This window comes from Elaeis guineensis, chromosome 2 (genome assembly GCF_000442705.2).
Source record: "Elaeis guineensis isolate ETL-2024a chromosome 2, EG11, whole genome shotgun sequence".
In the NCBI taxonomy this organism is placed as follows: Eukaryota; Viridiplantae; Streptophyta; class Magnoliopsida; order Arecales; family Arecaceae; genus Elaeis; species Elaeis guineensis.
Genome location: NC_025994.2, coordinates 16996562 through 17011884, shown reverse-complemented (window position 1 = coordinate 17011884; position 15323 = coordinate 16996562). Strand labels below are relative to the sequence as shown.

The 15323-nt window shown below is 37.3% G+C and overlaps 1 protein-coding gene across 1 annotated transcript; it reads left to right on the top strand.

The window, feature by feature from the left end:
• Positions 1-11777: 11777 nt before the first annotated feature.
• LOC140855225 (uncharacterized) lies at positions 11778-12685 on the top strand. Its single transcript, XM_073251102.1, has 4 exons — positions 11778-11805; positions 11902-12140; positions 12266-12487; positions 12560-12685. The coding sequence occupies exons 1-4, from the start codon at positions 11778-11780 to the stop codon at positions 12683-12685; spliced, it is 615 nt and encodes a 204-aa protein (XP_073107203.1).
• The last annotated feature ends 2638 nt before the right edge of the window (positions 12686-15323 follow it).

Below are 15323 nucleotides of genomic sequence, written 5' to 3'. Positions count from 1 at the left end.
TTGGACGCAGACATGTTTTCTGTAGAGAGTCAAAAGTTTTTAGTTAGATTTTGTAATCTGACTTAACCAATTTGTTTAAGGATTTCATTTTTAAACAAATTAGGCTCCCACTATTTTCTCAGATCCCTACACTCCCTAGGTAGAGATGTGAAAATCTCCGTGATTAGTGATTTCTAGTAGGTGGTGCGGTCTCACCGACTGGCTCACCCCCTCACCTAATAGTTATTGGTGATGGATCAATCGATAAGTGGACAACTCTTGTCCAATGGTTCTCTAATCATGGTGCACCCAAAACTTGGTCTCTAATTCATGAAGCTCACCGTGCCCGAAAGATTACTCCAATCCTTAGTTAAGTCAGACCTACCATTTGCACGAATTAGATTCCTGATTGGATCCCTCACCGTATCCAAAATATTGAGCACAACCCATCCTCTAATCCATAGCATCCAATGCCTAATGGACATGGTTGCGTCTTTCCGGTGTAACTGAGCCACTGTAACCAGTCGAGAACAATCAACCCCGGAAATGGCCCGCACATCCACAATGGTGAAAGACCTTAGACTTAATATTTTCTTAGGAAGATTTGATTTAGGTCTCATTAAACTTGACTTGACATAGTCATAACAATTATGACTAATCTAGTGGCATGGGTTAGCTCGAATTGTTAGCCACCTCAAATCAGAAATGGATCGACACATATAGCCAGGTAAGTGAGACCGGTGGAAGGAATATGCCATTAACTTGACAAGAATGCATTCGAGTCGAGTAGCTCCTAATTAAAAATCAGTCGGTCGCATCTGCCCAACTTACCTTAGATACCAAATTATCGAACTATAACCAATTGGGTTAGCCTACAATCCAGGCTCTAACCACTGAGCCAAATTAGGTCTTAACTTGATCGAGTCACATCTAAATGTGATTCGACCTTGATCTAGACTTAATCCTATTAGGCTGGTCAATTATTAGTTTTTATGATCCCACCTAACCAACTTTTGATTCAGTTTGATCAAACGCTAGACCTAATTGAGCTACCCAAGCTCGAACCCAATTTTATGAAAATGGCTTAGATCTGAAATTCTCAATTTTAGACCTAATTTGATTTCATAGGCTTAATTCATTAATTAAGTCTTTGGTTCATAAATAAAACATGTAAAATAAATCCTAGGATTTCAGGATCTAGAGTTTTGCAGAAAAGTAAATTTTAATTTCTGATTAAGGATGAACGCGCAGCACCCTTACACGCCATAAGAACACCCCATTGAATGGGAGGAGAGGGTCTTAAACCCTACTTTATTCTTATGATCGGATGGCTATGAGGAACACCTTAATCAGAAATATTAATTTAACTATAAAACTAGTTAGATCTAAGTTACATATCACATATATAATTTCAGATCTAACTTATACATGCTTTGCATACATCTCATGTATTAAAATCTGATCTAATTAGCATGCTTTCAGATCTGATACATCACATATAATATCTGAAAAATATGATTTAAATTGAACTATTTAATATAAAATCTATTCTAAACAGTTACTAGAATAATTCTACAACTAGTCTAGGCATGCAACAGATCAATCTTATGTATTAATTAAATTTTTATTTTCTATTTTTTGATCTGAATATAACATTTATAACATCAAAAAATCAGATAATAAATTAGATCTAATTTATATTTTAATCATATTAAAATATAAAACTATAAGACTATTCATAGATTAAACTATTCCTAGTCTAGTCATGCATCTCATACATGTTAGATCTACTTAGATTTAATTTAAATTTTTTTGATTTCAGATCCTATCACATCTGATGTGATATCTGAAATTTATTAATATTAGATAAATAAAATAAAAATCAGATCTAAATTAGATCTGAAATAGAGCCATCAACCTGGCTCTGATACCAGTTGAAGGAAATATCGATTTTTTTCTTGTAGGATCTTTCAAATCTAATGAGATCTGGGGTGGAATATTTTAAAAAAAATTATCCTATAATATTTTAGATCTAAGATCTATTAGATCTAATTCTTGTTATCTGATATTAAATCTAAAATTAAATCTAAAATCATGAGAAATAGAGAAATACCTCTAGGATAACTAGATTACCCTGTAGATGATCGCAGCAATGCCCGAGGTTCTAAAATAGCCATGCAGTCGTCTGGCCTCTACCGATATCCACTCGAGTAGGATCTAGATCATCTTCTCCTCATGAATCTTTGCTCCAAAATCCAGATCTGGATCAGATCTGCAAGATCTTCAAAAGATCTTCTAAAGCTGGAGCAGCAGCTTCTTGACAAATCTCTGCAACCTTCTAATCAAAGAGCCACCACGCCTTGGACAAGCACCAGATGGATGCCCAACCTCTTGGACGTGAAGAGGGGAGGGAGAGGAGTAGAGGGGGTGTGGAGAAGTGGAGAGGATTTAGGCTTTTTCTGGTTATTTAGTAGAGTCTCTAAACTCTAGGCGCAGACAGGGTTTAAATAGATCCTACTGCGCCATGCAGTGCTACATCATTCGACCAATCAGAAAATTTTAATTAATTTTGAAAAAAATTTGATTGATGGAGTGATATCATCTGATCATATCAGATAAGAATCCTCACAATCCCTCCTACTGTTCGCGCCAACACTGGATAAGCACAGTGAGATTGGCGCCCCACAGTCCAAGTTGATCAAGGGATCAGAGTCCTCATATTATGGGACTCTATCCTTATCCACTTGGGGTGCATGCCCAATCTAAATATGGTGCCCACTTTGAGGCCCAATTTAGTAGGTGGATACTCCACAAAAAATCTTCAATGACCTCTTGCCAAGTGGCCTTCATTCCAAGGTCCATGGGTCAACATTTGACCAATGTCCTAAAACGAAAATGGCAGGTGACAGGAATTAGCAGGTGTTGTCTTAAATTCATCTCATGAATTAAGACAAATCTTTTTTGAGCTGGACTGGCTCCAATCAGACTGTGAGAAACCTTCTCAAGGTTCGCTGGATGAGTCAAATCATATTTGGCTCAGTCGAGATAGAAAAAATTACACGAGGAGAAAGTTAGACTCAATCGTGTGCTAGCATGATTTTCTTGAACCTAATTAGATCTAATCCAAATCAATCAAACTGGGCTAGCTCAATTGATGTCATCCAGACCCTAACTCTTATTTGTGTGACCCAGTTAGATTCATTTTCGTATGGTAATGAGATATGTCGTGATCTCATCATCGACATCATCGAAACTCCTTTCGATGGACCAGAACTCTTCTGATTCAGACAATTAGAATGATCGATCATCAAGATCATTCTAATTGCTCCCAAAATTCATGAGTGACACCCAGCAGTATATGGTAGCAACCCATTAGAAATGAAGATGAACCTCTCGGTGCAGCTACCTGTGTGATTGAGTTCCTCTATCATGAGTCCCGACTGAATTAGGATTTAGGTGAACTCATCAAATCCAACATCAGTCATATGAATCAATCGATCGATCCAAGTCCGATGTGAAATCTTAATGGAAAACTCTTTTTCATTATTTCATTCTATCATGGCCATGGGCTTAAGGACTCAATCTTTCGATCATCATAGGACTACTCCTCTTATCTACTGAGGTTGATAGATCCCATCTTGGTGCAATCTGGTTCCTACAATGAATATGCTACAGCCAACATACACCTCAGGATTTTGAATGGTTAGGAGATCGAGTTATGATGTAGTCAAACTATAACACACTCAAGGTGAACTGTCGATGTACCTCAGATCAAAGAACTAGACACATAGCTGCAGCATCGAGCTAGTCATCGACGAGAAGGTAGACTTCCTTATGACTGCTCGAAGTGGTCACGCTCAATACTCTCATTCTCAATAAATACCTGTACTCTCACTCTGGTGTCTCCATACCGTAGACTCAAGACACATCTATCCTAAGAAAGCGATCGTACACCGACCTTCCGGATCGATCACCATCCTCATGATGATCCTATGGTCAGGAGCTGTTTATGAGTTAGTTATGTAAATTCATACCTTAAATTTTTAACTCTTAAAAATATGAATTAACATTCCTACTAACTCAAAGGATGTATCACAGACATAATGGACACAATGTGATAGTAGAATAATCCTTTTATTCATTTATAGTCAAAATTATAAATTTATCCTTACATTTATACAGGAATGTGTCAGCCAATCTGGCATCTAGGGCACGCATCTAACAATATTTATAGGACTTCATGGAACCTTCTACATACTAACTATTTTTAAAATTTTATGACAAAAAATCTTTGACTTTTGTAGAGCCTTCTAGAGAATTTCTCCTACTATATTTGTAGGGTTTTCTAGAGAAATCTTTTTTCTATATTTGCAGGATCTTCTAGAGAATTTCTCTTACTATATTCGTAGGGTCTTCTAGAGAAATCTTTCTTCTATATTTGAAGAATCTTTTAGAGAAATCTTTGTAGGACCTTCTAGAGAAATTTTTCTTCCATATTTGTAGAGCCTTCTAAAAAAATCAAGTTTAACTCCAACACCCCCTTTAAACTTGAACCTTCATGACTCCAAGCATGCATCTTAGCTTTTCAAAATCTACCATCTTGAGAGGTTTTGTGAAGATATCGGCTATTTGATCTTTTATTGAAATATAGAGAAGTTGTACATTTTTATCTTTGATACAATCTCGAATGAAGTGAAACCTTGTGTCAATGTGCTTGCTCCGATCATGAAAGACTGGATTTTTGGCAAGTTGTATAGCTGATTTATTATCAACAAAAATGCTTGTTGGCTCTTCTTGTGAAATCTTCATTTCTTGTAGAAGTTTTTGAAGCCATAATACATGATAAACACAATTTGCTGCTGCAACATACTCTGCTTCACAAGATGAAAGTGTAACTATTTGTTGCTTCTTTGAAGATTATGTAAATGCTGCACCTCCAATATAAAAAGCAAATCCACTTGTGCTTTTTCTATCATCAATATCTCCAGCCCAGTTGCTATCACAAAATCCAATTAGCTTTATTGAGTTAGTAGATGAATAAAAAACACCATAATCTTGTGTACCTTTGATATATCGAAGAATTTTTTTTGCGGTAATTAAGTGATTCATTCTTGACTTATCCATGTAACGACTTATAACTCCAACACTATAGGCAATATCTGATCTTATGCTTGTGAGATATCTTAAGTTTCCAACCAAACTTTTGTAATATGTTGGATTGACAAGATCTTCTTCTCCATCTTTGCTCAATTTGGTGTTGTATTCGATTGGGGTGTTGCTAGAATTACACTTCTCCATGTTAAATTTTTTCAAAATCTCCTTTGCATATTTGCTTTGTAAAATGAATATGCCTTCATTTGATTGGTTGACTTCAATGCCTAAAAAGTAAGACATTAGGCTAAGATCCTTCATTTCAAATTTTTTGATCATTGAAGTCTGGAAATCTTCAATTATTGCGAGACTATTCCCTGTGAATATCAAATCATTCACATATCACTACAAGAAATTTGATTTTTTGCGACGAAATTTTAGCGACGAAATATTTTTCATCGCAAAAAAGTAGGCTTTTGCAACGAAATTTAAATTTCGTCCCCAAAAACTAGGTATTTGCGATGAAAAAAATTGCGTTGCAAAAAGTTATATCTTTTGCAACGAAATTTTTTTTTTGTTGCTAGAAGTTCATTTTTAGCGATGAAATTTTTTTTCGTTGCAAAAAATAATTTTTTTGGTGACGAAATATTTTTTTTCGTAGTTAAAAATTTATTTTTTACGACAAAAAAAAATTTTGTCGCCAAAAAATTATATTTTTTACGACGAAATTGATTTTTCGTTGCTAAAAAAAAGACTTTTGCGACCAATTTTATTTATATTTAGCGATGAAACTATTGCATCGCTAAATTTTATTTTATTAAAAAATTTTTGAATATTTTGTGACGAAAATTTAAATTTCATTGCTAGAATTGATTTTTAGCGACGAAAGTTTTTTCATCGCAAAAAATTTTTTTTTTTGGCGATGGAAAAATTTTTTGTTGCTAAATTTTTTTTTGCGATGAAAATAGTTACGTCGTCAAAAATTGAATTTTTAGCGACGAAATATTTGTTTCGTTGCGAGAAACTTGATTTCCCGATCATTTGCGACGAAATTAAAGTTTCGTTGCCAAAAATTAATCATTTGCGACGAAAATATTTTTGTTGCAAAAAATAAATTTTTTCACGATAGAATATTTATTTTTAGCAACGAATTTATTTCGTCGCTAAATATTTTTTAATTAAAAATAAAACCTTTGATATCTGCCCTAATTGAAAAAACCCGCTTGATCTCCCTCCCGACCCGATCTCCACCGCGGTCATCCAAATCTTCTCCCTCCCCGATCTCCGGCGACAGTCGTCGTTCCCCGGTCGCCGGTCATCCTTCCCGGTAAGTCCTCTCCCTCCCCGCCACCATCCTCTCTCTCTCTCCCTCCCCACCGCCGTCGAGCCCTCCCTCCCCGCCACCGTCGCCGCTCGAGCCCGCCCCCCGTCGCTGATCGAGCCCACCTCCCAGCTTGCCGGCCATCTCCCTCCCGCCTCGCCACCCTCTCCTCCGCGCACCGAATCCTCCCTCTTCTCTGCCTCCTTCCCTCCGGTTCCCTCCAATCCGTCGAAACCCTAACCCTCCAATCCATAAAACGAAGGTGGCGGCCACCTCTCCGCCCTCCCTTTCCTCCTCCTTCCATGCTTTCCTCCTATTCTTCCTCGCCGGCCGCCACCGAAATGAGTACCTCCTCCTCCTATTCTTCCTCGCCGGCCAAGGATAAGGCCCTCGTCGCCTCCAAATCACTCCTCCACATCACCACCCCCGACGAGCCTGACGCCGTCCTCGCCTTCCTCCGCCGCCACGCCGGCCTCTCCCCCCGCCAGCTCCACGCCTTCGTCCGCCGCCGCCATGCCGGCCTCTCCCTCCCTTTCTCAGTCTGTCTGGTTTTTTTGTTTTCGTAGGGCCACCGCAGCTGCCGCCGCGTCACCGCCGGGCCGCCACCGCCGCGTCGCCGCCAGGCCGCCACCGCCGCATCGCCGTCGGGCCGCCACCGCCGCGCCACCGCCAGGCCGCCACTGCCGGTTGCCGCGGATTGTCACCATCACTGCTCACGATTGAAGGTGAAACCAATTTTTTAATTTATATATTTTTTTAATTTTTTTAAATAAATTTTAGTCATTAAAAATAATTATTTATTATTTTAGTAATTAGATATAATGTTAGATATAATTATTTGTTTGATATAATTAATTTTAATCATGATTTAAAAATATTTTTAAAATATTTTTTTTAATAATAATATATTAATTGTAGCATAAAAAATTTATAAGCCTTAGAATTTCTGTTCGAGGATAGCGTGCAAAAACTAATATTTTTTTTATGAAAAAAATATTGGTGCTTTACACACTATTCTCGAATTGTCCTCGTGGACAGTTTGGGCACGTGAATGAATTTAATATTGCAACACATGTGCTTCTATATCGTAGAGTTTTGTCAGTATTTTCGATCATGTTCTCTGGATACATAGCACAATTTTAATGCTTGTGTATCTGGAGAACTGCGTCGAAATGCCGCCGAAATTTTTTTGGTATACAAGACATATATTGCAATATTAAATTCTTACGTTCCTGAATGGAATAGGACCATCACCCTATAGGTAGGAGATATAAGGCGTTAGTCAACTATTATTACATAAAATTGATTGTATAGTTTGCATCATAAATATGTAGGTATGGATCGTGGTTGGATGTCTTTGCGTGATAAGTTCTGTGCCGAGTATATTACGGGTGTGACGACTTTTATGAATGTGGCGTCCAATCATACTAGAGAAGATGGGAAAGCTCGTTGTCCATGTCGTCGATGTAGGAATTTATTTTGGTGTACCTTATCGGACATTCAGAATCATTTATACGAATACGGTATAGATGTGACTTACAAGAGATGGACTTGTCATGGTGAAGATTTGCCGACTAGCTCGAACATGTTGTCCAGGAGTCCCATAAATCCGTCGTCAGTCGGTGGATCATGCAGTCGTGAAAGACAAACACTTGCTGAAGAAGATAGAGAAATTTTAGAGGATCTTCATCCGAAATTATTTGAAGTAAATGTAGAAGCGAGAGCAGAACATCAGCATTCCATTCCGAGACAAGAAGCTGAAGAGGACATTAATATATCTATAAATGATAGATTCGAGCATCTATTAAGAGATGCACAAAGTGATGTTTATCCTGGTTGTAAGAAGTACTCTCTGTTGTCCGCCGTAATAAAGTTATTACACATGAAGACACTTGGTAAGTGGTCAAACAACTCGTTTAATTGGTTGCTCAAATTTTTGAAGGACTTACTGCCAGAGGGAGAGTTACTTCCGTCAAGTCATTATGAAGCCAAAAAATTATTGAAAGGATTCGGTTTGGGAGTCGATGACTTGGGCCTACGCTGTGAAAAGATACATGCATGTCCGAATGATTGTGTTCTATTTCGGAAGGATAAACAAGATCTACAAGCATGTCCAATTTATCATTCAAGTAGATGGAAAGAAAGTCGTGGTAAGGATAAGAAGAAAAAGAAAATACCATGCAAGATTCTGCGGTACTTTTCGATTACACCACGATTGCGTCGATTGTTCATGTCGAGGCATACTGCTTGTGACATGCGGTGGCATAAGGAGGTAAATAATATGGACGATGATGTCATGAGACATCCATCAGATGGAGATGCATGGAAACATTTTGATCGTGAACATCCATGGTTTGCAGCTGATTCATGAAATGTCAGGATAGGGTTGGCAACAGATGGATTTAATCCATATGGTAATCTTAGTACTGCTTATAGTATGTGGCCTGTTATGGTATTTCCTTATAATTTACCACCATGGAAGTGCATGAAATCACCTTTTAATCTATTGGCCTTGTTGATCCTGGGTCCCCGTGCCCCTGGAAGAGACATAGACATATTTTTAGAGCCATTGATCGAAGAGTTACAATATTTGTGGGAAGAAGGATGCAAAACATATGATCATGTTGTAGGAGGCATCTTTCGTATGCATGCAGCATTGCTTTGGACAGTTAATGATTTTTCTGCATATGGCGATATTTCTGGATGGTGTACAAAAGGGTATAAAGCATGCCCAACTTGTAACGATGATATTACATCAGACCGTATTCGCAGAAAGATTTGTTTTACCGGCCATCGACGTTTCTTGCCAGATGATCATAGATGGAGGAGAAGTCTTAAGTTCAATGGCAAGCATGAACGACGTGCGCAGCCAAGATTCTGGTCTACGGACAATATTTTAAATCAGTTACCAAACCCACAGGATGTCATATTTGGTAAGGGTCTGGCCAGCCAAGTAGGGGTGCGAACAAGTATCGGAAATTGGAGAAAAAAGAGCAAGTTGTTTGATCTTCCATATTGGAAAACGCTTCTTCTTCGACATAATCTTGACGTCATGCATATTGAAAAGAATATATCTGATAATGTATTTTATACCATTCTCAATATCGAAGGAAGAACAAAGGATACCGTGAAGGCTCGTCTTGACTTAGAGGATATGCGGATTAGAAAGAAATTACATTTGATTCGACGAGGGGATAGGATGGTGAAGCCATTGGCATGTTATACACTGAATCGAAGAGAGAGAAATCAATTTCTTTCATATTTGAGATCAGTGAGGTTTCCTGATGGATACGCCTCAAACTTGAAACGGTGCATCAAGTCGAAAGATGGGAAGATCGTCGGGATGAAAAGTCATGATTATCATGTAATTCTACAGCATGTGCTCCCAGTTGGTTTGCGTGGATTGTTGCCGGATAATGTGTGTGATGCGTTACTTGATCTGGGAACTTATTTTCGAGACTTATGTGCGAAGACATTGAGACGAAGTCAGATCAACATATTGGAGAAGAAGATTATCATTACTCTCTGTAAGCTCGAGATGATATTCCCTCCTGTCTTCTTTGATATCATGGTGCATCTTTCTGTTCATCTTCCACATGAGGCTAGATTGGGTGGGCCAGTACATACAAGATGGATGTACCCAATTGAAAGGTAATTGCATGATATTGTAATATTTATTATTCATTATTGTATTCTTATTATATGTGATATCAATTGATAATTTATTGAATAGGGAGATGCGTGAATACAAGAGTGCCGTCACTAACAAAGCACGGCCTGAAGGTTCAATAGCAGAGGCACATGTTATGAATGAATGTCTGACGTTCTGCTCTATGTACCTTCGACGAGTGGAGACCAAATTTACAAGGCCACAGCGGAATATTGATGTTGACAAGATTCTGACCGATGGATTGTCCGTGTTCTCCAATGTTGCCCGACCATATGGTAAAAAAGTTTTTCGAATGTTGACACCACAAGAAACGGATGACATGCATTGGTATGTGCTAAACAATTGCGAGGAGGTAGAAGCCTACATGATGTGAGTATATATATTTAATTTTTATTTGTTGATATATCAATGAATGCACGTGGACTCTAAATTAAAATATACATGGTATTACTGTATCACTTCAGAGAACACGAAAGTGAGCTCAGAAGAAGTAATCCTACATTAGCAGCGGCACGACATAGGAATCAATTCGCATCATGGTTTGACGAACGGGTAAGTTATGTTCATGTTCATCCATGATTAAAAGTTTGTTTATATAGTATTTATTTTGTCAAATTTAACCTGCTTATTGTTCTTTTAATTATAGATAGCTCAGCTACGTATAGACAATCCTAGCTGTATCAGTAATGACTTAGCTGCACTTGCACGAAAATCTGACAGACGTGTATCAGTATATTCAGCATGCATAGTCAATGGTGTGCGATTCTTAACGGAAGATCGCGATCGTGATCGAACCACACAGAATTGTGGAATAAGTGTGGAGGGCGAGCACAAGGGTGAAATAATAGATTTTTTTGGTGTTCTGCATGAGGTTATAGAGTTGAGATATAGTGGTCTTCGACGGATTGTGTTATTCAAGTATCGATGGTATGACTTAGGACGACACAGGCCAATTGTTATAGATCCTCAACTTGTCAGTGTCCACACTGGTCATGTATGGTATGAAAGTGATCCTTATATTTTTGCAAAGCAAGCAAGACTAGTGTGGTATATTGATGATAACAAAATGAAAGAGCCTTGGCGAGTTGCAATAAGGGCTCAGCATAGGCATTTGTTTGATCCTGCACTTTTCACATGCCCGAACGATGAACATCTTGAGAATGAAGTCTGTGCAATTATTGAAAACGAAGCATATCAAATGCAAGCACCAGATAACATATTAGTGCCAGATGATACGATTGACATAGGACAATTACAAAGAGACGACTATGAACCTGAGGATGTTTCTGTTGTTGGATCATCGATAAGGGCACAGACACGAGCACGATCCAATAATGACTTTGTTAACGACAATGATGATAGTACTTCAGGGTCGAAGTCTTCTATGACTCCCGTCGAAGATGACTATATGGACACGAGTTCAGAATCTGAGAACAATAATTAATATGAATAAGTAATTCAATTTATTTTTTTTTATTATATCATGTAATACTTGAGTTTTTTTGATTACTTACTGATTTAAATTATTTTAATCATTGCAGCATCATGACTGGTCCTGGACGTAGACATTCACGGGGTAGGCAGCAGGCTCCGCTTGATGATACACATCCTCACTTTAGCATTTTGCATGATGAGTCAGAGGATTTAGATGAGACTCAATTGCCCGAGTCCACAGAGCCGCCTAGTGCTCAGCCAGAGCTTGCCCAGCCGGAGGCCATGGTACCGCAGCATCATCTCCTTACAGGTATATCTCTATCAATTTATAAACCATATATATTTTTTGGTTATATGCATTTAGTGATACATGATATATGTTCATTTCATCAATTTTTACATGTAGGAACACAGCATCGACGTGCAGTGCGTGGTCCTAGTAGGGGTCTTGTTTTGGAAAAATATGTGCATACACACAATGAAAAACTGAAGGTACATATATTTCGAGATCATCCGGTTGGCACAGAGGCTAGTATCGTCGCAAATGAGATCAGTTTGTATATGTGGAATCATTTTCCGTGGGCTGCTGAAAGTTTCAAGCATGTAGCTCCTCGATACCGTGATGCTCTAGTCTCTCACATCAGGGTAAGAATTAAATTTGGATGTCTTGCATATCATTACATGATCCATATTATTTTTGGTTATATAAATAAATTTTTTATTATATGAATAATTTCATGTATTTACTTTTTGGTATGATTACTGTGTAGGATAATATTGACTTCGAGGATTGCACTGACGAAGAAGTGACGGCATGTATTCTCAAAATAGCTGCAAATAGATACAGAGATCGGCGATGTAGGCTTCATAAATACTGCAATGAGCTGCAGGCGAAGGGGATTGATCCTGTGACCCAGCCATACAGAAATTGGGCTGGGTCTAGTGACGATTGGCGGTGGTTATGTGAGCATTTTGGAAGTGAGGCATTTCAGGTATGTCTAGTGTTTCAAATTTTTTTAATTATATTATATCCTTTATTGGTTATAATTGTATGTATTTTGTAGCGACGATCGGAGGCGAATAAGGTGAATAGGAGCAAGATTGATTCTATTCACACGCAAGGAAGTGCCTTTTTTGCACAGGGAATGAAGAGGATGGTACGTAACTACATTTGCAATCATACTTTGTAACTTTTTATTAAATATTTACATTATTTTGATATCTTTTTTTTCTTTTTTTTTTGTTTGAACAGGGACTATCCGGAGTCGACGCCTATGCTAAATTCTATCAAAACAAGAGTGGCGAGTTCGTGACCGAGGAGGTGATTCAGCGTCATGTAAGTATCATTACTCTACATTTTGAATACTTTTAAAGAGTTTGAAAAAAATTTATGATTTTATTTGGTTTATTGTGAAGAAAAAAATGTTAGAATTGAGAGAGCAGGCGACGAGGGAGGTGGGATCTGATGGTGATACTGGATCGCAGTAGGTTTGTTTGATGACAGATGATACAATTTTGGATACCGTCCTCGGGCGGCAGCTAGGATCTGGTCATAGCATGCGGTCCAAAAAATCACGCAGTTCGTCATCCGACCGGTCTGATGATGCATCGGTGCCAGAGGCAGTTAGGATATCCATGAGCATGATGCAAGATCAGATTAGTTACTGGATGAATCGTAGTCAGACGCTCGAGAGGATCGTAGCTGCGGTGGCGGGACGGCTCGGTATTGATGCTTCTGAGTTAGCACCTCTACAGTCACATGATGCCGCCTCTGCACCACCATCGCGACATGTATCGGGTCAGGGATCGACGCCTGGAGGAGGGAACGAGGCCAATGAGTCAGATCATACTTAGTTTGTACTTATTTTAAATTTAAAATGGTGTATGGACTTATATTTTTGTATATGGCAAAGATGGTTATGAAACTTTTTGTTATTTGAAATTGGTCTTTTGACTTAGAATATTTTTATTGTGTTAACATACTGTTTATTTAAAATATGTTTGATTAGATAATTTGTATTTGAGCAGGTTTTTTTGGAAAATTAATAAAAATTTTATTTTTTATCCAAAATTTATTTTAGCGATGAAATATTAATTTCATCGCAAAAAAATTTGTGAACCCAAAAAAGTAAAACATTTATTATTCATTGCGATAAAATTTTTTATTTCGTTGCTATTTTTGCGACGAAAGTCTTAGTTTCGTCGCTAAAAATTATAACTTTTTGCGATGAAATTTTTATTTCATCATAATTATGGCGATAAATTTTTTTAATTTCGTCATCCTTATAGCGACGAAATTATTATTTCGTCGCCATTATAGCGACGAAATTTTTTTTTCGTCGTAATTTTTGCGACGAAATTATTTCGTTGCTATTTTTGCGACGAAAAAAAAGTTTCGTCGCTAAAAATTTAAACTTTTTGCGACGAAATTTTTATTTCGTTGCAATTATAGCGACGAAATTATTATTTCGTCGCCATTATAGCGACGAAATTTTTTATTTCGTCGCCCTTTTAGCGACGAAATTTTTATTTCGTTGCTATTATAGCGACGAAATTTTTTTTTCGTCGCAATTATAGCGACGAACATTTTTTTTGTCGCAATTTTTGCGACGAAATTTTTGCGACAAATTATTTTGCGATGAAATCCGTCGCTAAGTTTTGCGACGAAATTCATTTTCGTCGCCAAAAATAAGAAAAATTTTTTTTTAATCAAAATATTTAGCGACGAAATTTTTTTTCGTTGCAATTTTAGCGACGAAAATTTAAGCTCTTGCGACAAAATATTTTCGTCACTAATACAGTACATAACTTCGTCGTCTGGGTTTACTATTTTTTGCGACGAAATAAAATATTTTCGTCGCTAAGGTCTTTTGCTACGAGGCTTTCTCTACAAATTTTTAGCGATGATATATTTTGTCGTAAATACTTTTAGCGACGAAAATAAGATTTTTAGCGACGAAAAAATTTCGTCGCAAAAAATCAAATTTCTTGTAGTGTATAGGCAGATAAATAGAACACCACTAATATTATTAATCTTTATATAAAGAGAATGTTCACGAAGGCATTTTCAAAAATCATTTTCAACAAAATATTTGTCAATCCTTGTATTCCAGGCTCGTGGAGCTTGTTTCAATCCATAAAGAGCTCTTTTGAGTTTGTAGACTTTGTCTTCCTGTCTTTTTTGAATAAAATCCAAAGGTTGTTCTACGTAGACTTCTTTATCCAAATAGTCATTCAAGAAAGCTGATTTTACATCCATTTGAGAAATTTTATATTTTATTTGAGCCGCTAAAGAAATAAGAAGACGTACCATCTCCATTCGAACAACTGGAGAAAAAACTTCATCATAATCAATACCATATTGTTGTTTGTAGCCTTTCACCATCAAATGAGCTTTATATTTTTCAATTTCTCTTCTTGCATATTTGTCTTTGTTTTGTACACCCATTTAACTACAATCGCTTGATGATCTTGGGGAAGATTTATGAGTTCTCAGGTGTCATTCTTCTCGATTGATAAAATTTGTTCATGCATGGTATTTCTCCATTTTTCTTCTTTATTTGTATCATGGAACTCAATTGGATCACAATCTGCAAAAAGGCAAAACATACTATAATTATTAGCATCAAGATGCCTTGTGACGTCAAGCAATTCTTGGATACTCCGATTTTTGTGTACTCTTCTACTTGAACTTTTTTATGGAGATGGATGTCTTGAATTTTATTGTGGGTTGATGAAATTTCTTCTTGATGCTTTGGCTCTTCTTCTTCTTCAATATATATTCCTTATTTTTTTGTATTTTGTTATTATCTTGCTAACTCCATATTT

Bases quoted from the DNA above. Each gene is read 5' to 3' on its own strand.
- LOC140855225 (XM_073251102.1), top strand. From the start codon at position 11,778: ATGGTACCGCAGCATCATCTCCTTACAG. The intron at 12,141-12,265 runs GTAAGAATTAAA...ATTACTGTGTAG, and splicing joins CTCTAGTCTCTCACATCAGG to GATAATATTGACTTCGAGGA. The intron at 12,488-12,559 runs GTATGTCTAGTG...TGTATTTTGTAG, and splicing joins TTGGAAGTGAGGCATTTCAG to CGACGATCGGAGGCGAATAA.